At 49.9% G+C, this 25,690-nt stretch overlaps 1 protein-coding gene across 1 annotated transcript; it reads left to right on the forward strand.

Annotated features, from left to right (window-relative positions):
- Window positions 1-19,187: 19,187 nt before the first annotated feature.
- TREM2 (triggering receptor expressed on myeloid cells 2) lies at window positions 19,188-25,472 on the forward strand. The gene is made up of 5 exons (XM_037153726.2): window positions 19,188-19,341; window positions 20,842-21,192; window positions 22,578-22,650; window positions 23,363-23,556; window positions 23,651-25,472. Exons 1-5 carry the CDS (start codon window positions 19,302-19,304, stop codon window positions 23,665-23,667), a joined length of 675 nt encoding a protein of 224 aa, XP_037009621.2. The 5' UTR covers window positions 19,188-19,301; the 3' UTR covers window positions 23,668-25,472.
- The last annotated feature ends 218 nt before the right edge of the window (window positions 25,473-25,690 follow it).

Genomic DNA, 25,690 nt, shown 5'->3' on the forward strand with positions numbered 1-25,690 from the left:
ACCTCGTGCCCTGGATCTCCAGCTGCTGTGGGCTTGGTGTCCTCTTTGGACTCCAGGCTTTTGGGACATTTCTCCCCACATCCTAGGATTTAACTTCCTTCTTTCTCTTCTCACCCTTGTCCCCAGAGCTCCGGGGGACCCAGATCCTAGCGGGGAGGTGCAGGGAGGGCGAGGGTTTCAGACAGGTCAAGGCTGCGACTGACTGCCTTTGGTGGGTGAGACAACCAAGCTTCCTGAGCAACAGGCCCAGACGCCAGACTTGCCTGTGAAGGATGTCCCGCAGTGCCCAAGGGAGAGAACGGAGAAAACCCAGCGCCCCGGGACCTTTGGACTGAGGAGTGGCAGGTGGACCTGATACCTTCCACTATGAGGCCAGCAAACAAGCCTGAGCTTCACAGTTCTCTGAATGGCTCCAAACTGGTTTTCACTTCCTATCAAACTGAGTTGGTAGACAGTCAGCTGGGCCATCCTGCTTCTCCTTCAGAGCTGATAGACTTCTTGCCCCAGTGCTGGAAGCAGTGAGAATAGAAGGCTTCCTCTCAAAGGCAGACCTCCCAGCCCCCCTGGGCAGCCCACTGCCCCGACCACAATGCAAGGGACTAAATTTCTGGCACTCCCTGCCATCCAGGTAAGTCCTGAAGGGCGGCCTGTCTTCAGAAGTGCTTCAAAGGGTGGCCTGAGCTTCCTGTTGCCCAAGGGCTGCTTCCTGCCCTTGTCTCCCCAGGCAGGTCCCTAGCGCTTCCAGCTCCTCGTGCTAATCCCCACCTCAGGGGGCTGCTTCCTTCCAACCCAACCTGCCACGCTGCCTGCTTACAAGGTTTTCTCTTCACTTCGTTGCTGGACTCTTAACTATGAGCAACCTGTGACAATTATTTTTCTGTAGCTCATCTAATGACAATTCTTTTCTTTTTTATTTTAATTTTTATTTTTCAATGACAGTTTACTTTCAGTGTTATTTTACATTGGTTTCAGGTGTACAGCACAGTGGTTAGACACATATTTTACACAGTGGTCCCCCCGCCCCCCAATATTTCCAGTACCTACCAGGCACCGTACGTAGCTATTACAATATTATTGACTGTATTCCCTATCAGTCACAGGGATGCAAAGCACAAATTATTTTTAAGTGTGTTTGATTAGTGTGGTCTTTCAACAAATGCTTATGGAGCGATGATAATGGCAGGCTGGCAGCTGGCGACACGGGGACAGGGCCCCCCTGCTGCACCCCATCCCCCTCCCCCGTGGTCTGCTTTGCTCTCTCTCATCCTTGCCAGGGACTCCCCTGCATCTCCATTTCTGGAAACGAGTCTCCGTCTCCTTCTCCTGTTCCCCTGCAGTCCCCACAGGGTTTCCAATCCCCAGCAGGCCTGGGCAGGAAGCCTCTGACAACTGGGGATGCTCAGAGGGTCCCCTAACGGTGCCACTCACCTTCGGCCCCTTTTGTTGGGTGGGGAGAAGGAAGCTGAGGCTGGGAAGGAAGTGGTAGGTCACAGGAGAGAAGGAGGGAGGAGAAATGGATTCTCGTTTCACCATGGTTTCCTTCTGGGCTTTCACAGATCCCCCCACCCCAGGGAGAGGGAGACGGCCTGACCGTGTTGGTCTCAAGAGAGCCTCCGCCCAGGCCAGATGCAGCACTGCAGGGGGAGGTCTCGGCTACAGGCCAAGGCCTCTCCCTCCCCCCAGGCCCCCACTTCCCCACCAGAGGCCTGTGCCTTCCTCGTCTCTTCTTCCCAGACAGGCTGGGGTGGCAGCGCTGAATCCCACCCAGCTCTGTCTTCCCCTCCCAAGGGGCTTCCCTGCTCCCACCCCAGCTCAAGAAGAGGGCCATGGCCTGGGAGGCCACACAGCTGCTGCCACTTGTCCTGCTGGTGCTCCTGGTCTCAGGTGAGGGGCAGGTGAGGGCCAGAGGGAACAGGGCAAGAGGAGGAGGGATGGCCAGGTGTGGTGGGCTTGGAGGGGTTAGGCGGAGAAAAGGGGCCAGGGCCGGTGCGGGGCACATTGTGAGTGTGGACACAGAGAGGACTTCCTGAGTAGGGCGGTCCCATCTCACAGCTCTGTGCTGGTAGCTGGGGCCTCCCTAACCTGAGGGTTTATTCTCAGGCTCCTGGGAACAGCGGCCAGAATTGCTGCGGAAACTGGAGGGTGAGACCATCTCCATGAGATGCTTGTATCCACCCCAGAAACGTCCGAACACATAAGTCTGGTGCAGAGAAACATCAGCGCATATTTGTACCATACTAGTCACCCACCCTAGGCTCAGGACAGGGCCTGGGAAGCCTCCATAGTTCATCCAGGATGACCCCAGATCGGACAGCTTCATCAACACCATGGCTAAGCTTGCGATGAAGGACTCGGGGCCCTGTTGGTGTGGAACCTTCCAGGGTCGTTTTTCTGAAACCACCCATCCGGTGGTATCTCAGCGTGAGTTCTTTCCCTTCTTAAGTGTGCTTCTCAGGTTTCCTGAGTCAGAAGATACTAGTGCTGGAAAGGACCCTAAAAGTAATTTCCTTCGACCCTCTCACATCTGAACACTGGGGTTCCTTGCCCAAGGTCACTAGCTGGGAAGGGCAGAACCACCACCAGAACTCAGAGCTGCTGGCTTCCGGTCCTTCCTTTGCCGCCCTTCTGTTCTTCCTTCGCCCACACACACATTTCTCTGAGCGTTTTTGTTGTTATGAACGGGGCTCCTCCACGGATTTGTAATGATCATTAAGCTTTCCCAGGCCTAAGCAAGGCTGGCTTATCGGTCCGCTCTAGAGCATTTCTACCCCCGATCCCAATCCCCAACCTTCTCTCAAAGGGCTGTGCTTGGGTCACGGGTAGGTAGTCGGGGGTCAAGACACGTGAACCGACTGGAGACGGCCACAGTGATAGAGACACGAGACTTCAGGGGTGAGGCTGGGTGGTGTAGTGGCCTATGCCTCAGAAGGTCTGGGCCTTTACCTGGGACCTGCCGCCCACCCTAAAACCTGAACGAAAGTCCTTAAGCCTCAGAGTAGGAAGCTTGAGGCTGCCCCTAACCCTGAGGCTGCCCCTAACCCGGAGGCCCTGGGGTGTGCCTCCTAAATGTGTCAGAGATGCAAAGCTCCCCTGCATTTCTCTGTGAGCATCAGGCATTAAAACACTTCCTCAGACCCTGGCCCTGCTGCCCAGCCTGCCCAGCCGTCTGGTCAGCCGGGTGCCTGTCGGACCAGATCAGCTGTTCGGTCAGTCTCTGCCCCAAACTGCCCACCACCCGTTCCATGTAGTGCATGGGGCTGGGCAGTGGAAGGGGAATCGAAACCTGAGACCCCCTCCTGTGCTGGAGGTCCAGCCTGCGTGACAGATGAGTGAAGGGCTCTGATGCAGCATGGCAGGTGGCAAAACGGAGGCATTTGGAGCGGGGCCCAGTGAAGGGCGGGCCCAGGGTGCTGGTGAAGGCCAGGGATGTGGATTCTCCCAGAAGAGGAGACACTAATGGGTCTGGTTGGATGAGCAGGAATTAATCCAGGGGAGACAAGAGGGTTGGGAGAGAGGTGGGAGGCATTACAGGTTGAAAGAGCATGACATGTTGCAAAACAGTAAGATTAGAAGAGACTAGATCAGGGGTCCCCAGCATGCTGGCCGTGGACTAGGAACAGGGTTGCACAGCAGGGGGCAAGCAGTTGGGTGAGCAAGGGAAGCCTGAGCTTCACCCCTGTCTTCTCCGCCCCCCACCCCACCCTCCCCCTGCCCTCTCTCCACCCTGTCCGTGGAAAAGTTGTCTTTCATAAAACCTGTCCCTGGCACCAAAAAGGTTGGGGACCGCTGCTGTAGAATATATCCTAGGTGTCACAGATGACAGTGTGACACCTTATCTAAGCTGCTTCCCCTGAGTGGCACTTCACTGTGAAGGAAATCCAGTGCAACTCTGTGTAACACTTCCATGCATTTGCAGGACATAGGGTGCTTGGTCCAGGGCCACGTGTGGGCCCCTGCCACCCAGGGTTGGGGGCTAGAAGGAGGAGACCTGGACTGTGGGGTAAACAGACAGCAGTGCCCCCTCACTGTCATCTCTCACAGCTTCGACCCTGCCCACCAGCAGCACCAGGAGGACTATAGCCTGGACATCTGTCACCAGCCCTGTCGGTGACAGGTACTGTCACCCCCTCCCCTGTCCTCTAAGACCTCCATTTCCTCCCATCCATGCTCAGCTGTGTCGAATGCTTCCAACTACACATCCCCACGGACGCCTGACTCCCAGGGCTGAGACAGGAGTCAGTCAGCTCACCTCAGCTCATTTTACCTCTTTGAGCCTCAGTTTTCTCATCTGCAAAATGGAGTCAATAATTTTTTTTTTACCTTTGGCACTATCAACATTTGGGGCTGAGTGATTCTTTGTTGTGAGGGGCTGTCCTATGCGTGGGGGGACACCAGCAGCATCCCCAGCTCCTACCCACTACATGGCAATAGCATACACCTTCCCCAGGCACCCAGTGGTGGCAATCAAAACATCTGCAGAGTCACCAGGTTTGCCTTGGGGGACACGGAGGGCCCAGTGCCAGGCCTGCTTCTTTTTCCTTTTCCCCACTCCCAGCCTGTCTCCTCTTTCCCAGGAAGCTATCCCAGAGCCCCGGGGACCTCGGAAAGGGCTCACTCTGTCATCACTACAACCCATGGCCTGATTTCTTTACCTCTGTGGATGGTTGCCAGGCCTCAAGCCCCGACTGGCCTGCAGCTGTTTTTCTTCCTGCCTTAGTCCTGTGCCCTCACTCCACTCTGTCGCAGTGAATCCTGGGATCCTGCAAACCACAGTTCCTTGTCCGAGGCATTATTACACCAGAAACCAAGAGGTGCTGGTCCGTGGAGCTGAGTGGTCGGTGTCCCTAGAGCTGCTGCCTTGCCCCCATGACCCCTGACGCCCCAGGCACCTTGCCTAGGTGCCTGCTATGTTGTAAGGAAGTCTACTTTTTGCTTTTCCTTTGACTTAAGACAAGACCTATGTAAATGTGTTTGTTATGTACAGAGCTGCTTGTCCAATGACACCAGGATTCTGCAAGAGTTAACTGCATCTCAAAGGGAGGGGCTGAGGGTGAGGAGCGGGGACCAAGAATAGTTAAGGGAAGGGTGCAGGAGAGGTGAGCACAGACCCCCAAAACAGGGGCCCAGAAGGCCAGTTAGGGAACAGCAAACAATCGGTGCAAAACTAGAGACATCGTCTGCGTTCCTGCTTTACAGACAAAGCAGGCCTGGAGTCAGAGTGGCACTGTGGCACTGCGTGGCCTCCAGGGCAGACGCCTTGGCCAGTTCAGTGGGAGCGTTTGTGTGATGGCAGCCATGGGGGAGGGGTGATTTCCCCACAGATGTTTGGCTATGACTTTCCTCACCTGACTGGTCCCTTTTCCAAAGCCCCCCAGGCCACTGGGATATCATCTTCAGTGTGACAGCGGCCCTCCTGCTGCTGCTGGTGCTCACCCTCCTCATGATCCTGTTCCTCAGCAAAGCCGGAGGAAGAGCCAGGACAGGTAAACCTGCTGCTGGCCCTGGGCAGACCACTGAGTGCTCAGCCTGGGTGAGGTGCTCCTGAGCCACGAGATGGACTTATCATGCCCGGTTACCTACAAGGAAACCGAGGCCTGTGAAGCCAGTGCCGAAGTGCCTGAAACTAGGTATTTTAGTCCCACTTGGGGGTCATATGTTTTGTCATCTTTTTATAGTTAAGGACTTTAAAACAAACGTATGTAAACACTTTCTGGTTCATGGTATTGTTTTTTTAATTGTTGCTATCATGTTTAAATACTGTCTTTCTAAAAGCACTTGAAGTACTTTTTGATCATCAAAGTTTTAAGTGTTCAGCATCAATCACATGTAAATTCTACAGCAGTTTGTGTGAGATGATTGGATGAATGCCTTTGGATGGCTCCACCTCTCTTGCTGATTGGTTTGTTCAGCACCTGGTGCTGTGTGTTTATCTATCCCACACCCAGGGCTGTGTCCGCTGACATGACACTGACACAGCAGGCCAGAGTGGCGTTGGCCCACATCGCTTTTGGTTTGTCAAGCTATAAAAATACTAAAGTGGTAGTGGATTGTAAAATTTTTCAAAATGTGTGAAGTCTATTTAGTAGGTCATAGTAATCTTTTATAAAACAAGATAGAAACGCTTTGCATATTGGAAGGATAATTTTTCATTGAAGTTTAATTCTAGGAGATGTGTGTGTGTGGTAAAAAAATAAAATGCTTTTCTTTGTGGTTCCTGATCCAAAAAATTTAAAACACACTATTATATAGTATTTGTTCAGCAGCAAATAGATTATGCTTAAACGTGATGTGTAAATTTGAGAATTTCGGTGACCTCACCTTGATTAGGTTTACTGCTTTGATGCAATTAAACACAGGCAGCCAGTTTCATTTGCTCCTTAGCACTAAAGTCCACTTTCTGGACACTAACCTGTCCTGGCCACCTGGGCTCTTTCCGGGTGGGACGGTGTTTCCCAGCCAAGCCTGGCCTCTCCCCCATTGGGGTCCCTTCTACCAGGCCAGGACCTCCTGCCCCACCCCGAATTTGCATGAGAGCAGAAGAGAGAGGTCCCTCCTCTAAACCTGACTGCTTTTTCCACAGGTAAGGACAAATCCCACCACACCTGTGACACCCCCGAGCACCCGTGTGAGGCACAGGCTGCTCTCCCAGTGATGGGGTGACTTCTTGTGGCTGAGATGGTCCTATACCAGTGAGGGTCATTCTTTCCTGTGAAGGAGATGAGGAAGGGGGAGCAAAAGAAGGAAAGTCCTTACCAACCCAGAGGGGAGAAGCTTTGAGTCTGAGGGTTGCGATGGGCAAGCTATGGGGACCAAAAGGGGGTTTCTGGAGACATGCCCGCTCCCCTCCACAGGGTCTGGGAGGAGTATGACTAAGACTGAGTCCATCTACACAGGGTCTGGGACCCAGTGCCTCTGACTAACCCAATCTTCGCCGCCCTCTCTGACTCTCACTTCCTTCCTGACCAGGGGCCGTGAAATCTTTCTGATGGATTATGCAAGTTCCTTTGTTGGTGACTAACCCTGTGAGTCCCCTTCCTTAACTGTCCTCTCAGAGCCTCAAAGCCAAGCTGGGAAGGTCTCTCCCTGCTACCCCAGGCCCTCTTCTTCTTGGCCCGATTCTAATCCGGCCTGTTGAATGACCCTGTCAGGACGTTGGCAGTGCCTGCTGCTCAGGGGTCCCCCTAATCCTTGGCCTTGCCAGGCAGGATGGAGTCGGGGGTGGGGTGGAGGGGTGGCTTGTTCCCTACTGTAGCCCACAAAGCTCCATCAGAACTGGCTTGGGCTCCTCTGCCTTCCACGGAAACCATGATGTCTCTGCTAATTGTGTCTCAGTCAAACAGCTGTTGAGAGAGGCTTCCTGCTTTCTTGAAGTACACGTTCACAGGGCCCTTCTGGGGTCAGGGCCCCCAGAGAGTGACTCTGAACCCTGGGAACTCCAGGCCACCTGGGCAGGGGGGTTGTGTCCCACCGCATTATGGGGAAGATGGCTTGGAGTTGCAGATCCATCACTTCTCGAAGGTGACATTAAAGGTCATAGAATCCAACTGCCAATGGAACGCCAGAGCCCCTCTCTGAAATTCCAGTGCATCCTGCGCTCGCTGCCGCCATCTCTCCGAGGACTGGGAGCTCACCGCCTTCTGCTCGGGTGGCTTGTTTGTGACTGTCTCCATTAGGAAGTACCTTGCTTACCTTCAGTCCTGATGGGACCTCTGCTCATAGGATGAAACCTGAGGCTCAGGCTGTGTCTGGGTGTGATCTATACAATGGACATCTGCGTGCCTTTGATTCCCAGGGCTTCGATCAGCAGATGGGCTCTGGTGAGGACACTGGGGACATCTACTATGCCTCACTTACCCACCTGAACCACTGTAGCCTTGAGGACTTCGTCTGTGTCAACACCCACCCCAGGCCAAAGCCCACACCTGACCCATTTCTGGCTGTGGAATATTCCAGCATTGCTAAAAACAGACCCAGCACTCCAGGGCAGCTGCCCTGGAGAAGGAGCCCAGGATCTGAAAGGGACAGAATGGGACAGGAGGGTGGGAGAGAAGGGGCCTGCAGTTTGAGGCCTACGGGCTGGTGTGGGGGAAAGAGGTCTTCTTCCTGGAGGAAGGTGGCTTAAGTGCCTGTCACTTGTGATGTCTCTGTTGATGTCACCCGCCTCCCAGGTTCCCAGCATTGAGGATGTGTTTCCTCCCTAGTCTGTGGTTCCATGGATGTGTGACCATGCAGACCTGCAGGGCCAGGCACTGGGATGAGGGAGGCGGGGAGCAAGGAGAGCACAGGATACTCAGAATCGCCTCGGCTTCTCAGCTCTCAGCCCTTCTGCCCAAGTCCTTTTCCTGCAGCCCAGATCTGACTTAGAGGCAGGCCATCGCCGTACCCTGACCTCCCACCTGACCCGACCTTGCTCTGGAAGGTCATTGACATTGATGTGCACCCCATTGACCTCTGGTCCTTCACAGTTCCAAGCTCTTGGCTGTGCCTCTGCTCTTGGTCTCTATTTTAGGTTACAGACCCACTGAGAAAACCCCTCTTCTGATGGTCTCCCTGACTTGGGCTTCTGGCTGGCATTACTGTGGCATGAAGCATCAGAACCCATCTAGGGGTCAGGATCCTCATAAATCACCAAAACTCAAAGGATGTGCTCGGACTAGAGCTCCTGTGTTTACATTCATTAGACAGCTACTACTGGGGCTTGTTGATTGCCAGGCACTGCCCAGGACTGGGGATACAGACACTAATTCTCATAAACCAACATTAATGGAGTGCTTCTTAGGGGTCACATTCCTCCACATGCATTAATGACTTGAACATCCCTCTAAAGTCACTATCTTCTAACTTCCTCCCCAACATCCCTCTGAAGCACAGGTGGCCAACACAAGACCCATGGGCTGGATCTGGCCCTCCACCTGGTTTTATCTGGCTGGACACCTTGTTTCCACCCAGTGACAGCACAGAGCTCCTTGACCCTAGTTAAGGAACGGTTAAATTTATACAGTCCTAAAATTACATTCGGCCTTTTAATGGCAACTACATGAGGCTGATGTGGCCCCTGGTGAAAATGAGTTTGACACCCCTGCTTTAAGGTAAGCACTTTCTCCCATTTTACAGATGGAGAAATTGAAGCACAAACCATAAAGGGAAAATGTGATGTATTTGACTATGTTAATATGAAAAACCCGAGTATAAAAGAAGACACCAGAAATAAAAGGAAGGATGAGCCACAGACAGGGAGACAGCATTGGCAATGCATAAAACTGATAAAGCGTTAGCAGCCAGAATTTATGAGTCAATTAAAAGGCCAAGCCATTTTTAGTTGGCAAATTTTGAGTAAAAAATTCACAAACAAGAAACTTTAAAAATCATAACACATAAATAATGTTCAATTTAACCAGTGTTCAAAGACATCAAATCTCACCTAAATACATTCGTACCCAGCATACTGACTAGTAAGGGGCTTCAAATATGTCTGTAATGTTTTATTTAAAAATATGTATATAGGGGTAGGCAAAAGTGGGTTACAGTTGTTCATATGGAAAATAATACAATAACAAATGAATAATAACACAAGAATAAACTCTTCCACTATTCACAGCTGTAAACCTCCTTTTGCCCACCCGTTTTCAAAGTTAGATGACCTCAAATTTTCTAATTCTGAGAATCTGTGATAATAATCACAGGAAAAAATCTAGTTCTGTGAATGAATTTAGGCACTTCAAATGGCATCTTCTTCTGTAAAAATGCACGTGAAACCACTGGGCTTCTGTCCCACTAGAGATCCACGTGGCACAGAGGACACCACAGCACAGTGCACGCACCTGGCCCGGACACGCGAGTTGCTGTTGCCTAAGTGTGCTGTGAAACTGCACCGACCACGGTGCAAGAGACAGCACACACTTTTCACTTCCTAGATCTGAACTACTTTTTCCTCTTTTGCTTTTTTTCATTTTCAAATATAGTGAAATACTTAGATTGACATAGTCGGCTGATAGGTGCATGAGTTAGGTACATACTTTTCTGAATGTTTAATGTATTTCTGAATTTAAAAAAAATAGCTTTTGCAAAAGGCCAAGCAAGAGCTGATGTGGAGATAGCCTAGGGTGCTGGCTTAGAGAAGAGGGCTGGGGGTACCACTTAGTTTGAGGAGAGAGCTAGAGCAGGGAAGGCAGCAGGAGCCTGGGGATGGGTGTGGGGGACAGAGAAGGGGAGTGTCATGGCCCCAGTCGGGTGTGGAAGGTGAGTGATAGGGAGCAACTGAGGAACACACAGAGATGTATAGCCAGTCTGGCTAGGAGATGGCCAGTGACAGGGGCAGTTAGAAGAGAGAGCCAGTTTGGGGAGGAAGTTAGAAGATAGTGAGTTTAGGTTTAAAAGTATTTAGAATGGTGGGACAGCTAAATCTAGAGACGAGAGTCTGGAGTTGAAAAGAGAGATCAGGAGTTAGGGTCACTTGCTGACCCAGAGAAACGTAGCCAGAAGAACTCTGACTCTTGGGATATAGTTTTGTTCAGGTGATGAGAGAAAGACAAGGATCCAAGGAAAAAGAGAAGAAGCAACCATAGAAGTAGGAGAAATACTACTGTTTCAGCATGCATCCGTCAGGGTAAGCTGACGGCTATAACAAAAAACCAAACCTATGAAAAGTCTATTTCTCACTCCTGTCACAGTACAGCACAGGTTGGTGAGGAAGCTCTGCTCCACACAGGCACTCAGGGACTCAGGTTCTTTTCAACTAGTTACGCTCTCGTATCTCGGAGCCCTCTGCTGGACCCTCGGCATCTGGGCAGCAAATGCAAGGAGAGGGAGATAGCACGGGTGATTGCACAGGAGGCCTTACGGGTCATGCTTGGAACGGGCAGATGTCATTTCTTCCAGAACTGTCACCTGGGCACCTTTAACAGCAAGAGTGACTGGACAATATAGTCTAGCTATTTTCTCAGGAGGAAATAGTTTGGTGAACAACTACTCAGCCTCTTCCAAGAGTCAAGACATAGTGAAAGAAGAGTTCTAACGTAAATTATAAGTCTTAAGGCAGCTTCCAAGGATTCAGAGATTCGGCTGTCTTCTCTTTCCTAACTTCTACCGCCTCTTCTCCTGCTTGACCTTTTTTTGTCCCCCAAATCCTTACTGTATTTCTCAAAACAAGCTCCTTGGTCTACCCACTGCAGCTGTCACATGTGTAACCAAGACACAAGCTGTACTTCATGACACCCTAGTCTTCTGAAGAGTTTCATTTGAGGACATCCAGGCTGCAACCAACCGCAAGTCATCAGAATAATCTGAAACTACTCTGCTCCTTAAGGAAACACACATAGGAGCACATTTTCAAGTCCACATTTACCTTGCTGTCAATACCTGGTAGCTACCTCCTCACATCTCCCCATCAAGTCTCACTTTGAGATAGTTTCCTGGCTCTTCAATCCTTTTGCCCACCTGCTGGTGGTCTTCGGTGTCTGCACTGATGTCGTGTCCCCTTGGGCCAAAAACTTAGAGATCAACAAGTTTGGCCTGAGGTTGGAGAAAGTGTGGATCCTCCATATCTCTCTGGTCCCTAATATTTTAGTCTTGTCTTTTAGGAGTTGGGATGTTTGAGTATGTGGGCATAGTTTGGAGATGTGGGGCAGGAGACTGACTACGGGCGGCTTCTGCTACATGACAATGGCCTTGGAACACAAAAGCAGGGAATCACAAGCTGAAACTTACTACAGCTTTTGAGGTATTTAGATTCAATTTCCAAATGTTCCACAAACCATTAGCATTTTTAAGAGACACTAGTAAGTGTCATGTGAAAATAACCCATGCTAGTAATCTGTTTTCTCCAACTATTTGAATATAAAGAAAAATAAGTTATGGTTATCACAATTTGCAAGAGTCGACTCTTAGAAACTCTTTTCATATCCATTTATAGGAGGCTGATTAAATAAATTATGCTTTATCCACACCAAGGAATATTATTGTAGACGTTATAAAAAGGAAGTTAAACTATATCTGTTGATACGGAAGGATGATCCAGATATATTAAATGACAAAATGCAAGCCGCAACGTAATATATCTAGCATGAGCTCATTTGTGTTTCTGTCTCTGTGTGTGACCATTGGAAAAAGATTAGGTGAGCACACACCAAAGTATTACCAGCGATTATCCCTGGGGAGTGGGATTAGAAGAGTAGAGGAAGATTCCACTCAGGTCTAACTTCTACCTTGTACCAGCTGTATGGGCCTGGATAAGTTATTTCATTTCTCTGGATCTTAGTTACCTGGAGCAATAATATTACTTACCTTGTAGGTAATGATGTAGCACAGTTAAAGTGTTTAGAACAAGGTCTAGCGCATAGTAAGCACTCAATAAGTGCTTGTGTTCTTTAAGTGGTTGAATTATGGACAACTTTCACCTTGTTAGAGTAAATTATTATATATTTTTTCACATAAAAATAAATTTAATATAGTTTAAAAAAGATGTTTTAAATGTTGAACACACTATATATAGTTATTCTTATAATAGACGAAATCTCCCTTCCAAGCCGCGCCCCACCCGAGCGTGGCAGGTAGTGCTGGGGAAAATTGCCCGTGGCTTGAAGGTATGATGTTCCAGTTGCTGAGTAACTGTTGATACCGTTAATGTATGTCATCTATTTAATAAAGTGCTGTTATAGCTTGCGTTTTATCATTTCAATGCTAGATCTGCAAGAACCTATATTTTGCACCCAATAATTTGTCTCTAGGACTATTTTTGTAGTCTGACGTCTTGAAGTTTCAAAGGTTTTCATGGTCAGAGGATGTTAGAAAGGGCTGACCTGAATGCACATTAGTTTCGGGATTTATTACTTGGATGATCTCCAATTGCTCCACCTGCTCAGGGTGCAGGGGAAAGAACTGTGGCCTCACTCAGGCCAGGGCGTTACAGGGAAACAGTGCCACTCAGTGGGGCCCTTTCAGTGCTGGAGTGGGAATCACCCTCTTCCTGCAGAAGCTTTTCTTTCTCTTCAGAAAGGCTGCAATTCTCTGACAATCTTCTTTAATTTTTAAAGCATTATGTTCCCAGCTATGACAAGACCAACCTTCACTGTGCAAATTCTGGGATCAAAGCCTGGATTCCCATTTCTACCCGGATGGACATCCTGACTTTTCAACTTATACTCATCTTAGATGCCCAAATGTGCCTTTTTCACTGAGGTGGCCAGATATGTCCCAAACAGCCTCTGATGAGTCGTTTGATGGCTGCTCTTTACCCCCCCCAACCCACAGTATTGACTTCCTAGAATTTAGGTGCTGTGTGGACTTACCACAACAAGAAACTGCCACCCTAACAACAAAGAGTCAGTGCTTCTTCTGCTTATTGTACCTTCCCAGCACCTCACATGCTGCCTGGCACTCAGTGAGTGTTTGGAAAATATATGTGGAGTAAATGACTGTGCCCCTGGGAAGAGTGCTTCTGGCTTTCCTGTTCCCTTCTAGAAGAGTAAGAAGAATGCCAAAACGAGAGGTGCACTGTAGGCCAAGTTCCCTCCCAGGAATGGATGCACACAAAAGGGTTCACTTGCCAATCATTTTTAACTGAGTTCTTTAGAGAGCAGCAGGCAAGGATAAGGGAACCAGTGAGGGGTGCTGCTGTGTAAAGACAGGGAGCTGCTGACACCCCAAGCTTGAACAAAGAGGGAGAGAGAACAGTGTTATTGTACTATGGGAAAGGAGATACAGTAACCTGCAGGAGCTGCGGCTGCAGAGGAAAGCAGCCACTGTCTGGGCTCTTGTCACTAGCCCCATGTGGTGAGACTGAGCAGGGAGCCCACGGGCTGTGGGCCTGGGCCTTGGAGACCAGAAGGGCCATTCTCCTAGGGACAGATCAGACTGAGCAGGGAAAGCATGGGTTGGGGTGGGTGGCAGTGGAGGATGACCAGGCACAGTGGTGTAGGATGTCACAGGCAGCAGAAAAGCCAAGGGGAGGAGGGCTGAAAGGAGGCCACTGGTGACTTCTCAGACTCAAAGGAACAGTGAGTGTGACTAGTAAGTCACTCCCTGAAACCCCTTCAGTCAATCCCTGAAAAGTAAAACAAACAAATAATAAGAATATGACAAAGAAAGGGCAGCAACTGAAGGGGACATGCAGACAACTGAAGGGTTTTCAGGACAGGATAGACTGTGCCCATGTGAATAGGAAGGGAAAGGTGCTGGGTGGGGGGAGGGGTTTGAAGAGGACAAGAGAGGCTGTAGGTGAGAGGTTCCTAGGGATTGTTGAGAGAGAGAGAGAGAGATCATCTTGGAAAAGGAGATAGAATTTGAGGATGAAGATAAGCAGGAGGAAAAAAGATTTTTGAGAAAAATATATTAAAGAGGGGAAAAAATAATACTAGCTACTTTTTTTTTTAGCACTTAACGATGTACAATAACTTTAAATACCCAGAGAGTGAAGCCAGACTAGGGAGTTAAGAAACTTTCCTAAGGCCATATAGCTGGTAATTAACAGCTAGATTTGAGCACAGATTTGTAATAGCCCACAGTCTGTGTGCTTAACCCCTCCCTGTAGTTCCAGTTTCTGTCCCACCTGGCCTTCCAGTGCCCACACTTTGACCCCAGGTTAGACATTTCCCCCAACCTCAGCCAGAATGTGGACCAGTCCTGACCCAATCAGGCAGCAGGTGAGAGTCCCTGTGCTTGTGTCTGAGCCCTAGGTGCCTAGGATGACATGTATGGTGTTCAGTGCCTGGGTCCCTGCCTCCGCACTCACCTCCTGAGAGATGCTCTGCCATGAAAAGAAAAGTCATTGCCCTTGGACAAGGGCTGAAACCTTCAATTAGAAAACATAAGATGCTAAGAATGGGGGGGATTGACTCAGCTGGAAGTGCCAGAGTGATGGTATAAATATAAGGAGAGAGATGGGAGATGGCCAAGTTTATAAAGGGTCAGAGGTGAGGTTGGGGCTTGAAGGCAGGGGTTTGAATCCAGGAAGGTTAGATCAAGTAAAACCAAGACAAGATCAAAGAGGGAACTGGGGAAGGGAAGTCTTCACTGGCTGCTTATCAGAAAATGACATTTGTGGGATCTGATGTTTGAGGTTGGTGGCCAAAGGTTGGTGGGCACCACCAATTACTCTCTCAAGCCCACTTCTCAGGGAGGGCTGGTGGGGCTTTCCCAGGCTGGGCTGATGGGGTGTCCTGTTAGTCTGAGTGGTTCCCATGGCATCAGTTCCAACTGCACCCCTCCTGGAGGCCAGTGCAGGCCTGAGTGCTGGCCATGGTCCTGACCAGGCTCTGGCACTTCTCTTGCTGCTCAAAAAGGCAAGACTTCGAATGAGAGGATGATGGAAGATCTGGAAGAAGGTGAAGATTCTCACATATATTCTTAGTGTAGAAGGAGGAGGTGGATAGAAGTGTGTGTTTGAGGAGGGTGACAATTTTGAGCAGCTGCTATAAGGAGTCTACTAGACAACCTGCTGGAATTCTGAAAGGCAGCTGTGAAGTTCCAGCCAACGTTAGACATCTGGAGTAGTTTGTGTGTCCGGTCATGCTGCTGGTTCTGTGGTTTCCTGAGCAATGGCCAACACCATATCAAGAAATACTGGATCTCCAAGAGACCTGAGTTGCTGACCACAGTGACTAGCACATTCATGGTGGTTAAATGCATGCATTGGTGAATGATGATGTTCAGATATAATTACAGAGGGAAAGAGATCACCAGGCCCAAATGTGAGGTGGCAGGTGTCTTGGAACTCAGATTTATCAAAGAGAAAGGCAGGACCCTGTGCTTGGGAGTGGGCAGAGCATAAGTGTTCCTGTGTTCAGATAAGAGGATCTGAGCATCTTCTAGCTTGAACTTCATTAGCACAAGCTAGAAGATGAGAACATTTGATACACATGTGCTGGGAAGAACTAGTAAATATTTCTTGGTGTCTGGCCTTTGACATAAGGTTCGAAGGAAGAAAAAGGACCCTTTCTTCAGGTAGAAATGAAGTAAGAAGGGGTCATAGTGGAGCATAAATGGCCAAGGAAGTAATATAAAGATTTATGGGACTTTTCAGTCCTGTTTCTGTCTAAGATGTAGACAGCTAAACACATTTAAAATAGCAGCAAAATCATGAAATACTTAGGTAGAACTGCAATGAAATATGTGGAAGATTTGTATACTGAAAACTATAGGACATTGGTGAGAGAAACCATAAAATTAATAAATAAATGAAGAGCTAACCTGTGTCCTTGGACTGGAAGACTCAATAGTGCTAAGATGTCTAGTCCACCCCCCCCCCAACTGAGCTATAGATCCAATATAATCCCAAACAAAAGCCCAACAGGCTCTCTCTTTGGTGGGAATTGGGGCTGGGAGGGAGAAAGTGACAAACTAGTTCTAAAGTTTACATGGCAAAGCAAAGTAACTAGGATAGTCGAAACCAGTTTGAAGAACAGTTGGATTCCCATACCACTTGATTTAAAGGCTTGTCATTAAACCACAGTGAGTAGTCAAGATGGTGTGATATTTGTGAAAAGATAGACACATAGATCAATGGAACAGAATGGATAATCAAGAAACAGATCTACCTGTCAATTGATTTGCAACAAATTGGTTTAGCAAAAAGATGCTAAAACAATTCAAGGGAGAAAGGATAGTCTTCTCAATAAATGATGTTGGTAAATTGGATGTCTGTAGGCAAAAAAACAAAAACAACCCAACAAACAATCAATAAATTGAACTTTATCAGCATTAAATCTTCTACCCTTTGGAAGACACTGTTGAGGAAATGATCAAACTAGAGACTGGAAAAATACTTGCAAATCACATATCTCACAAAGGACTCATACCCAGAATATATCAAGAATTATCGTAACTAAATAATAACAATAATAATAAACCACTAAAAGGGACAAAAGATTTGAACTTTGCCAAAGGAGATATACAAATGGCAAATAAACAGTGAAAGATGTTCAACATCATTAGGCATTAGGAAAATACAAACTAAAGCCATAATGAGGTATCGTGATAAGCCTATTAAAATGACTGAAAAAGAAACCTGATAATATCAAGTCTTGACAAGGATGCAAAAATGGTGCAGTCACTTTGCAAAACAGTGCATCAGCTCCTACAAAATTAAACATTCACTTACCACGAGATCTAGCACCCCCACTGGTTCGGTCTTATCTGAGGGAAATGAAAACATATGTCCACACCAAATATATGCACATAAGTGTGTACAGTGGTTAATTCATAATTGCCCAAACTGGAGAGAACTCAAACGTTCATCAGGTGATGAATGGATAAAGCATCTGTGGTTCAGCCACACAAGGGAATACTACTCAACAATAAAAAGAAATGAATCACCGAGAAGCACAACTTTGGGAATGTTGAATGTACCATGATATGTGAAAAAAGCCAGACCCAAAGGGTACCTGCTATATCATTTCATGTATATGACATTCTAGAAGGGCAGGGTACTCTAGGACCACAAGTCAGATCTATAGCTTCCAGGGCCTGGATCTGCTCAAAGGGGTGTGATGGAATGTTTCTTGGCTGATAGAAATGTTCTGTATTTTGATTATGGTGGTTGATATGTAGATGTAAGAGTTTGTCAGAATCCATAGAAATGGACATTCTAATGGGGTGAATTTTTTGTATTAAACTATATGCCAATAATCCCAACTTTAAAGACCATAGAGGGATCTTATACAGTGATCTTCACTTGGCCTCAGATCTGCATTCTCTAGGCCCCAGGTTGAGACTGGATAGTTGGCTCTGTAGGTGAAGGATGATCTTATGTTCATCATTAACTATCCATCGCTCTGCACATCCCCTGCCCAAATGGTGTGCACATAGTAAGTATCGATAAATAAATGAATGGAAGAAAAAGTCAGAGTGCTTGCAGGAAACCAGAGTAGGCCCTGGTGATCCGTAGGCCACAGTGGTCTCTTATAGCCTGTCTTGCTACTTCTGCTGGCACAGCTCAACTCCTTGCCCCTGGGAATTGCTTTGGGTCCCCCACCCCATGTTGACTCACGTGGTCATTTCACACCTTTGTGCATTTGCACATGCAGGTCCCTGTGCCTGGATCACCCTTCATTGGACTTGCACCTGTGGAAAAAGCACCTCTCATCCCCCAGATCTCCAGGAAATGTCATGTCTGCTCTGACTGGTGTGTCTCGGTTGATTAGGCATTGTTCCACAGAGGGAAAGGTCACTGTCCATTTGCCAGTCAAGGCACAAGCCTAGGTTGTGGGTTCAATCCCTGGTTGGGGCTTGTGCAAGAAGCAACCTATTGATGTTTCTCTTCCTCTCTTTTTCCCTCCCTTCCTTTCTTGAAAGAAAGAAAGAAAGAAAGAAAGAAAGAAAGAAAGAAAGAAAGAAAGAAAGAAAGGAAGGAAGGAAGGAAGGAAGAAAGGAAATGTCACATCCTGTCTTGTTCCATAGGATGATGGTGAATCAAAGGTGTGTGTATGCACAATATAATGGTCATGTGAGTGTGTGCCCTCGGGAGGTGCCCAGCTGGGTAAAGGAGACTAAAGTTGGGCAGGAGATTCCAGGGGGCACAGAAAGTTGTCCCTCTCACAGATAGCCCACTATTTCTTTCCCTTGCTCACTAGGATATGGTACTAGTTACTTTTGTTGAGTGCTTACTGTGTGTCAGGTCCTGTTCTAAAGCACTCTGCCTGTAGAAACCCGTGTTATCCTCCCAATAACCCTGTACACTATTCTCATTCCCATTTGACAGAGATAGGAACTGAGACACAGAGAGACTATGGATGTGTGGCTGCACACACAGGGGTGAGTCAGAAGGGACTTGAAGTCACAAAGTTAGCTCCAGAGCTATTTTTTTTTATACCACTGATACACCGCAGGGATGCCAGTCCAGAGGGTGAGGGTTCTGGCTTCTTCCAAGAAGAGAAACTGTCCTTCATCCCCTATTAGGCTTGAACCAGAGAATGGCAGGCAGTGCCACTGGAGGAAGGTGTGAGCACCGTGGTGAAAGTCATGATCCCTGTAGGCTCTGCAGCCTCCAGCCGTGACTAGCCCCAGCCCTGTGGGGTCACCCTGGGGGGTGCACAGACGAAGGGCTGGCCTCTCTGAGGTCCGAGATCCTCAGCCTCTGGGGGAGGCTGCAGTAGCTGGCTCCACCTCTCCTCTACTCTCCTCCCCCACACTGCAGCCCCTCCCTGAATCATAAAGCCAGACCCTGGTCCGGTCCGTTGCTCAATCCCCAGGAGCTGGTGTCCGTGGGCAGCGCCTGATGTCCTGACCCTCTTCTTTCTGCAATTCAAGAGAAAAACGAGATCTTGCACAAGGCACCCTGCGTCTGCTCTCTGCAAGGGAAGGGTGTCATGGAGCCTCTCCGGCTGCTCATCCTGCTCTCTGTCACAGGTAGGATCCCCTCCCTCCACTGCTGGTAGCTTCTTTCCTTCCCCTTCCTTGAGTATATGGCAGGTGGGTAGTTGGTTGGGGAGCACTGAGCTGAAGGAGGTTGAAGTCCTCGCACATTCTGCACCCCTCTCTTTCTGCCCACCTCGTATCCTTCCCCTTCTCCCCTCCCTGGGAACAGGACCCACGTCAGACTCTTTAATGCACGCTCAGGTATAAAGAGCTGGTGGATTCTGGTCACATGGAAAGGGAAGGAGTTCTGGTGGTGACATTTCAAACACTAGAGATTAGCTGAGGGAAGTTTGGAGGGTACTGGTCAGAACCCCGAGACTTATGAACCACTTAACCACAAGACTAGCCCCAGAGGAGTGGCAGGAAGGAGGGGGGAAAGAACCTGACTGAGAATATGTGTTTTGGGTGACCCCTCCCATGCTTGGAAGGTCCTCAGCTCTGGAGAGGAGGTGAGGGGGCCGAATATTTCTGTTACCGAGCTGGGAGAATTGACACCCCCACTTCTTGCATACAACTGCTGCCCCTTCTCAATGAGGGGAGGGTGCCTTTGCTTCCCCAGAGCAAGACACAAACCTGGGTGAGAGGAGCTGGGGTGGGCTGGAGGAAGGTGGGGGTGTGGCCTACCTGGAGGCAGAGGGATGGAGGGATGGCACGGGGAGGGGACTGCTCACCAGGCCTCTCTGTTTCCAAAAAAACAGGTCACCAGCTCCACGACCCTATTTTTCAAGTTTCTGTCACCGTACGGTGGACCATGGGGTGACCATGGAGGAGGATCAAGAAAGAGAAAGCTGAGGCAGAGAGCTCTGAATGATTCCCTTGTAGCCCCTGCCCTGGAAGTAGACTAGTGCTCTAAGCCCCTCTCCCCCACCCCAAGGAGGACCCCCAAAATAGCAACCTCATGTCTCCCCCAAAATAGCTGAGACAAGTCCATCTTGAAAGGGGAACAAAGCCACAGAAATAGGGAAGCTGGAAGCTAAAGGTCAGGAAGAGCAGAATGCCAAGCCGGTACCAGCGTGGGCAGAGGCACCAGTGTGGGCAGCGGCAGCAGAACAAACAGGGCAGGCAAGCAGGGGCTGCCCATCCCCCATGGACTAGCCCCAGGCATGAGAGGGGCACTAGCTCTTCTCTCTTGAGGTGGAGAGGGGTGAGGAGATGCCTCATTTCCATGTGATAGGGAGAAGATGTGTAGAATAAACTGGAGAGAACTTCAGAACCAAGAGCTTTTGGAAACAGGCCCAGAGAGGGTCAGTTACTTCTTCAATGATGTTCAGCAAGTACGACAATGATAGATCCAGACCCAGAACCCAGGGTTCATTGGTCCCAGTCTTCCGTACTCACATTATGCCTGGACTGTGCCACCTCCTTCTAACTTCTAGAAGAACCTGAGCTCCTTAAGGGCAGGATTTCTGTCTCTTTTGTTCACTGCACATAGTAGGTGTTCATAAATATTAGGCAAACGACTGAAAGAGTGAATGAATGTCTCCTCCCCAGCGTTGTCCCGAGCCCACAACACCACGGTGTTCCAGGGCGTGGCAGGCCAGTCCCTGCGGGTCTCCTGCCCCTACGACTCCTTGAAGCACTTGGGGAGACGCAAAGCCTGGTGCCGCCAGCTGGGTGAAGGGAACCAATGCCAGCGGGTAGTCAGCACCCACAGCTCGTGGCTGCTGTCCTTTGTGAAGAGGCGGAATGGGAGCACGGCCATCGCAGATGACACCCTGGGTGGCACCCTCACCATTACAATGAAGAATCTTCAAGCCCAGGATGCTGGCTTCTACCAGTGTCAGAGCCTCCATGGCAGTGAGGCCGACACCCTCAGGAAGGTCCTAGTGGAGGTACTGGCTGGTGAGTGGGCAGCTGGTGGCACCCTGGCCTGCCCTTGGGCGGGGGCTCATGTCTTCGGTGTCTGTGTGTAGGACTACCCTCTGGCCTTTTGGCGGCCCTGGGAAAACCCATACTGTAGATCTCGTCCCTGCACCGAGGGTCACAGTGGGTGGTTATGCAGGTTGCTCGCTGCGCAGGGGGCCATGGTCCAACCCTGCCACCTCTGTCCAGGCCGTGGCTCCTGGGGCAGGACTGCATCACTAGCAGAAGGGGGATTAGCACAGGGGCCATCTGAGCTAACTGTGGTCCTGATTCCCAAAACAGCTCTATCCCTTTGGCATCGGTTGGGATGTGAACACTGAAGGTAGTCTTTGAGCCATGGGAAGAGATTCACTCATTTCCTTACCCAACCAGCCAATGCTCCTACCAACATAAACTAAGCACTAACTAGGTATAGAAAAACAACTCAAGAAAGGCACACTGTGCCCCTGAGCCACAGAGCCCCTGCTTCTCCTCTCTGGGACTCTAATTCCTCATCTGGAGCAGATCAGTCCTGCTGACTCTGCAGGGCTCCTGAGAGGCACACGTGAGATGAGAGTTAACTGGGCTTAGGGGTACGGGGCAGCCCGGGACCCAGCCCCCTGCTGCTGAACTGCTTGGCATCTTCATTCCAGGCTCTACTGGGTGAACCAGGGGGAGGGCTACCCCCTCCCCTGAGCTTTGCACAGGGGGTGCCCTCCAGGAAAGCAACTGCCTGTGTCTCCAGGGAGAGACCGTATCCTGGAGGAGAAGAAATCTGAGGTTGCCTTCCTTTTTCTGACTCTCTTTTCCCCCACCTCCTCCTCCTCACAACATGGCCCCTAATGGAAAAGTGGCTCCAGAGTAGTATTTGTCTAAGGTGGGGAGCTTAGGAGAGACTGCCTACCCCAGACCCCACTTCCACCACCTTGCTAAGTGGAAAGAGGCGTAAGGGGTGAGGAGACACAAATGTTCAGCTCTGTCAGGGTGACGCTCAGCCGACTCCCTAGAGTGTGGCAGAAAAGAATCCATAGCTGGTGCAGACAGCTTGGTAGTTTGCTCAGGACTTCTGGACACATTCATTATATGACCTGATCTTCCCAAAGGCCCTGGGAGATGGGAGGATGGGAATCACAGTTACTGAGCTCCTAGAGGGTGTTAGAGACTTGTACAAAGATGTTCCCACTGAATTTGCAAAGGTATTATTGAGGAGATGTTCCTAATTGCCCTAATTTACAGGTGAGGAAACTGAGACTTAAAACGGTTGACAACTTGTTCCGCACAGGGCCAGAGCCCACAGGCCTCCGCCTGCTCAGAGAAGTTCTCCCCACCTGGGCAGGCTGCCTCAGGGGGAGGGCATCGAAGCTCAGCGACTCTGTCTCCCACAGACCCCCTTGATCGCCAGGACCCCGATGATCTCTGGATCCCCAAGGATGCCCAGGTGGAGCACAGCGTCTCCAGGTACAGTGACGGGCCTTTCCTAAATCCCTGGCAGACGGCCCTCCAGGTCCCGGGCCTGGGGTTGATACTGCAGGTCCCAGAACTGCAAATTCCAAGGCAGTTGGAGTAGGAAAGGGCCTGGAATGATCTTATGTAAACGCCCTTCCAAACAGCCAGTGAATGTTGGCATGACTGTGCCAGTTGCTAAAACGTTGAAGTTCTTTCATAAACAGTTTGCAGCTTCAAGATTCCAAATGGTCAGCTTTCTGCACCTCCCCAGGCAGCCCTAGGACATGTGCACAGTTCAGCAGCAATGTGCATTTTAGTACTTTGGTGCAAAACTGGGAACCCCAATGTGTTCCTTTGATGGGACCAGAATCCTTTCTGATTGGTTCATGTCTGTGTATTGTATTAAACATTGTTAAACATGACCATGGAGCTCACATGTTCTCCCCTTGTGCACATCCCCCCCGCCCCCACCACTCCATTCCATCACGAAAGGCAGAAACTGTTCAGCGAGGAAAGGTGGTGTGTTTAAATGCACTTAGCAGGCAGGCCCCTGCCTAGAACTTAGGTCTCCGGAAAACAGGCTTCCCAAGGCCCCAAAGCTCCATACCAGGGGTGGTGCTGGGTGGGTGGGGCATACCCTAAGCTGTGGGAAGATCCTGGTGTCTCTGCATCCTTCCCTGGGGCCACCTGGAGTCCTCCCACATGCTCTCCTTGTTTCTCCAAGGAACCTCTCAGAAGAGGAGCTCCCCTTTCCACCCACTTCCATCCTTTTCCTCCTGGCCTGCATCTTTCTCATCAAGCTTCTAGCAGCCAGTGCCCTCTGGGTTACTGCCTGGCATGGGTGTAAACGGGGCACATCCCCGGCCAGGGGGCCCGACTGCGGCCATGACTCAGGCTACCAGCTGCAGACTCTGACAGGTGAGCTTGGAGAGCACAGTGTGGCTGGGGGTGGGTGGGGCAGAGAGGAGAGGTGGGGCTGAGAGGGGCAGCGTGAGTACTCTGTGTGTTGCAGGGCTGACAGACACCTGAGAGGAGAGGACCCCACGTGGGATGACAGGCCCTGGGAGGTCTGCACGCTCGCCTGTCAGCCACCGAGACTCCCGGTTCTGCTTTGGCAAATCGCCACTTTGCCTGTGCTCTGCTTCCCCTGGCTCCAGTCGTGTGTGTGTGTGTGTGTGTGTGTGTGTGTGTGTGTGTGTGTGCGCGCGCGCACGTACAAGGCACCTGTGCCTTGGAGGTGGAAAGACCATCTACCCATTTCTGGACATTGGACATCAAAATTTTCACAGATAAATCTGAGACTTCATGTTTAACTGGATTGTTTTGGGGCATCATGAAGCTCTTTTCTTTTGCTTCAGTGCCAAGAGAATAAATTTTGATGAGCAAAAAGGTCAGACTCATTGGAACCTAGGATCTTGGATATAGTATGTCCCTCCATTCTCATAAGCCCCAAAGTAGCCAGTCTTTCTGTTCTCCTCTCTCCCTCCCCTAGATCTACTTACCAAGTCCTCTTCCTCCCCTGGAATTTCTCTAGCACCCAGTCTTCCTCTCCTCTCCTGTCCTCTTCTTTCTTCTTCCTGCCTCCTGTCCGTAAGTTCCCTAAGATTATGGCTGGTCTCCCTGCCCCAGGCCTCTCTCCTCCCTTCCCATGCCCACACCCAAGTCCATCCAATTCCCAGCTGACTCATCCTTTTCTGGAGCTTCGCTTTCATCATGTTACTTCCCTTCCAGAGGAATGACAAAACATGAGTTACAGAGGGTAACACAACGGAACTGGAAACTACTGACCAAAGTCCCTCATTGTACAGAAGGGAAACTGAGTCTCATAAGGGAAAGGACTTACCCAAAGTCCCCAGTAGAGCCTGGAAATCCAAATTACACTTGGCATTCAAGGGGCCCTTCCCTCTAGCTCAGTCCTACTCATCCACTCATTTATTCATTTAACAGATCTTTTCTGTGTCAGAACAATTCTAGGCACCGGAGATGCAGAGTGAACAAAAGAGGCAAAGGTGCCTGCCCCTGTGGAGCCTCATTCTGATGGCAGGCGAGAGGAAACAGTGAATAAGTCAGTCAGCTGGTCCGGCACTTTGGGAGTACAGAAGGGATGGGGGTGATGGAATTCTAAAGGGTAGTCAGAGGCAGCACCTGAGAAGCACTTGGAGGGGTGTGGTAGCGAATCTCGCCTCAGTGTTCAGCACACATTCCCCACTCAGGCCAAGAGTAAAGGGGAAACTGGACCGAGACTTCCCCGGGGGGTGGGCTGCTGGGAAGAAGAGGAAAGGAGCTCCTCTGCCCTGGGCCACGTGGCTGCTTGGCCTCTGTCTAACCTGAGTGTGGGCCCTGGGATTTTGGATCCTTGAGGTAGCTGTGTTCTGGCCTCAGAGCCCTGCCCTGCCCAGCCGAGCCTCACTCCCCAGCAAGGCTGCCTCTCTGTCCGACCTGGTCTTCTGACTCAGGGGCACGTGGAACTTCCTCTTTACACCCCCAGGCAGGACAGTCGTCAAGACTGAGTGGAGCCTAAACTGAGCAGGGTTCCCCCTTCCTGTTGCCCGTCCCTCTGCACATTGCTGAAGACTTCGCTCCCCAGGCCAAGTGCCTGGTATTGGCAGCCTTTTCTTGCCTTGGGACCCCCTGCCATGGACTCTCTGGGGGGCACGCTGGAAGGAAGGGGCTTGGATAGTTCGGTTTTAAGCTTCAGCTTTGCCTCCTGCTAAGAAACTTTAAGCCAGTTCCTTAACAACTCAGAGCCTCACAGTCCTTTTCTACTGAAAAAGAAAATAAATATCTACCGGGCTACAAAATAATGCGGAATGTAAACTGTAACTGAAAAATAAAATCAAAACAAAACAAAACAAAACAAGCCTACCTTCTCCCGGGAGGGAGGGAGGGGAAGGACGGGGCCGGGCCAGCCCTGTCTCTGGCGTCTCAGGCACGTTTGCTGCTCAACCACCTGGGGCAGAGCTTGGCCAGTGCCCTGTGCTCAGAAGGCCCAGACCAGGCAGAAATGTGAAAATCTTTATAAAGAATTATCTCCTTAACAGGGAGGATAGTG

Source organism: Artibeus jamaicensis, unplaced genomic scaffold, assembly GCF_021234435.1.
Source record: "Artibeus jamaicensis isolate MK-2021 breed Jamaican fruit bat unplaced genomic scaffold, CSHL_Jam_final contig_1803, whole genome shotgun sequence".
NCBI classification, from domain to species: domain Eukaryota; kingdom Metazoa; phylum Chordata; class Mammalia; order Chiroptera; family Phyllostomidae; genus Artibeus; species Artibeus jamaicensis.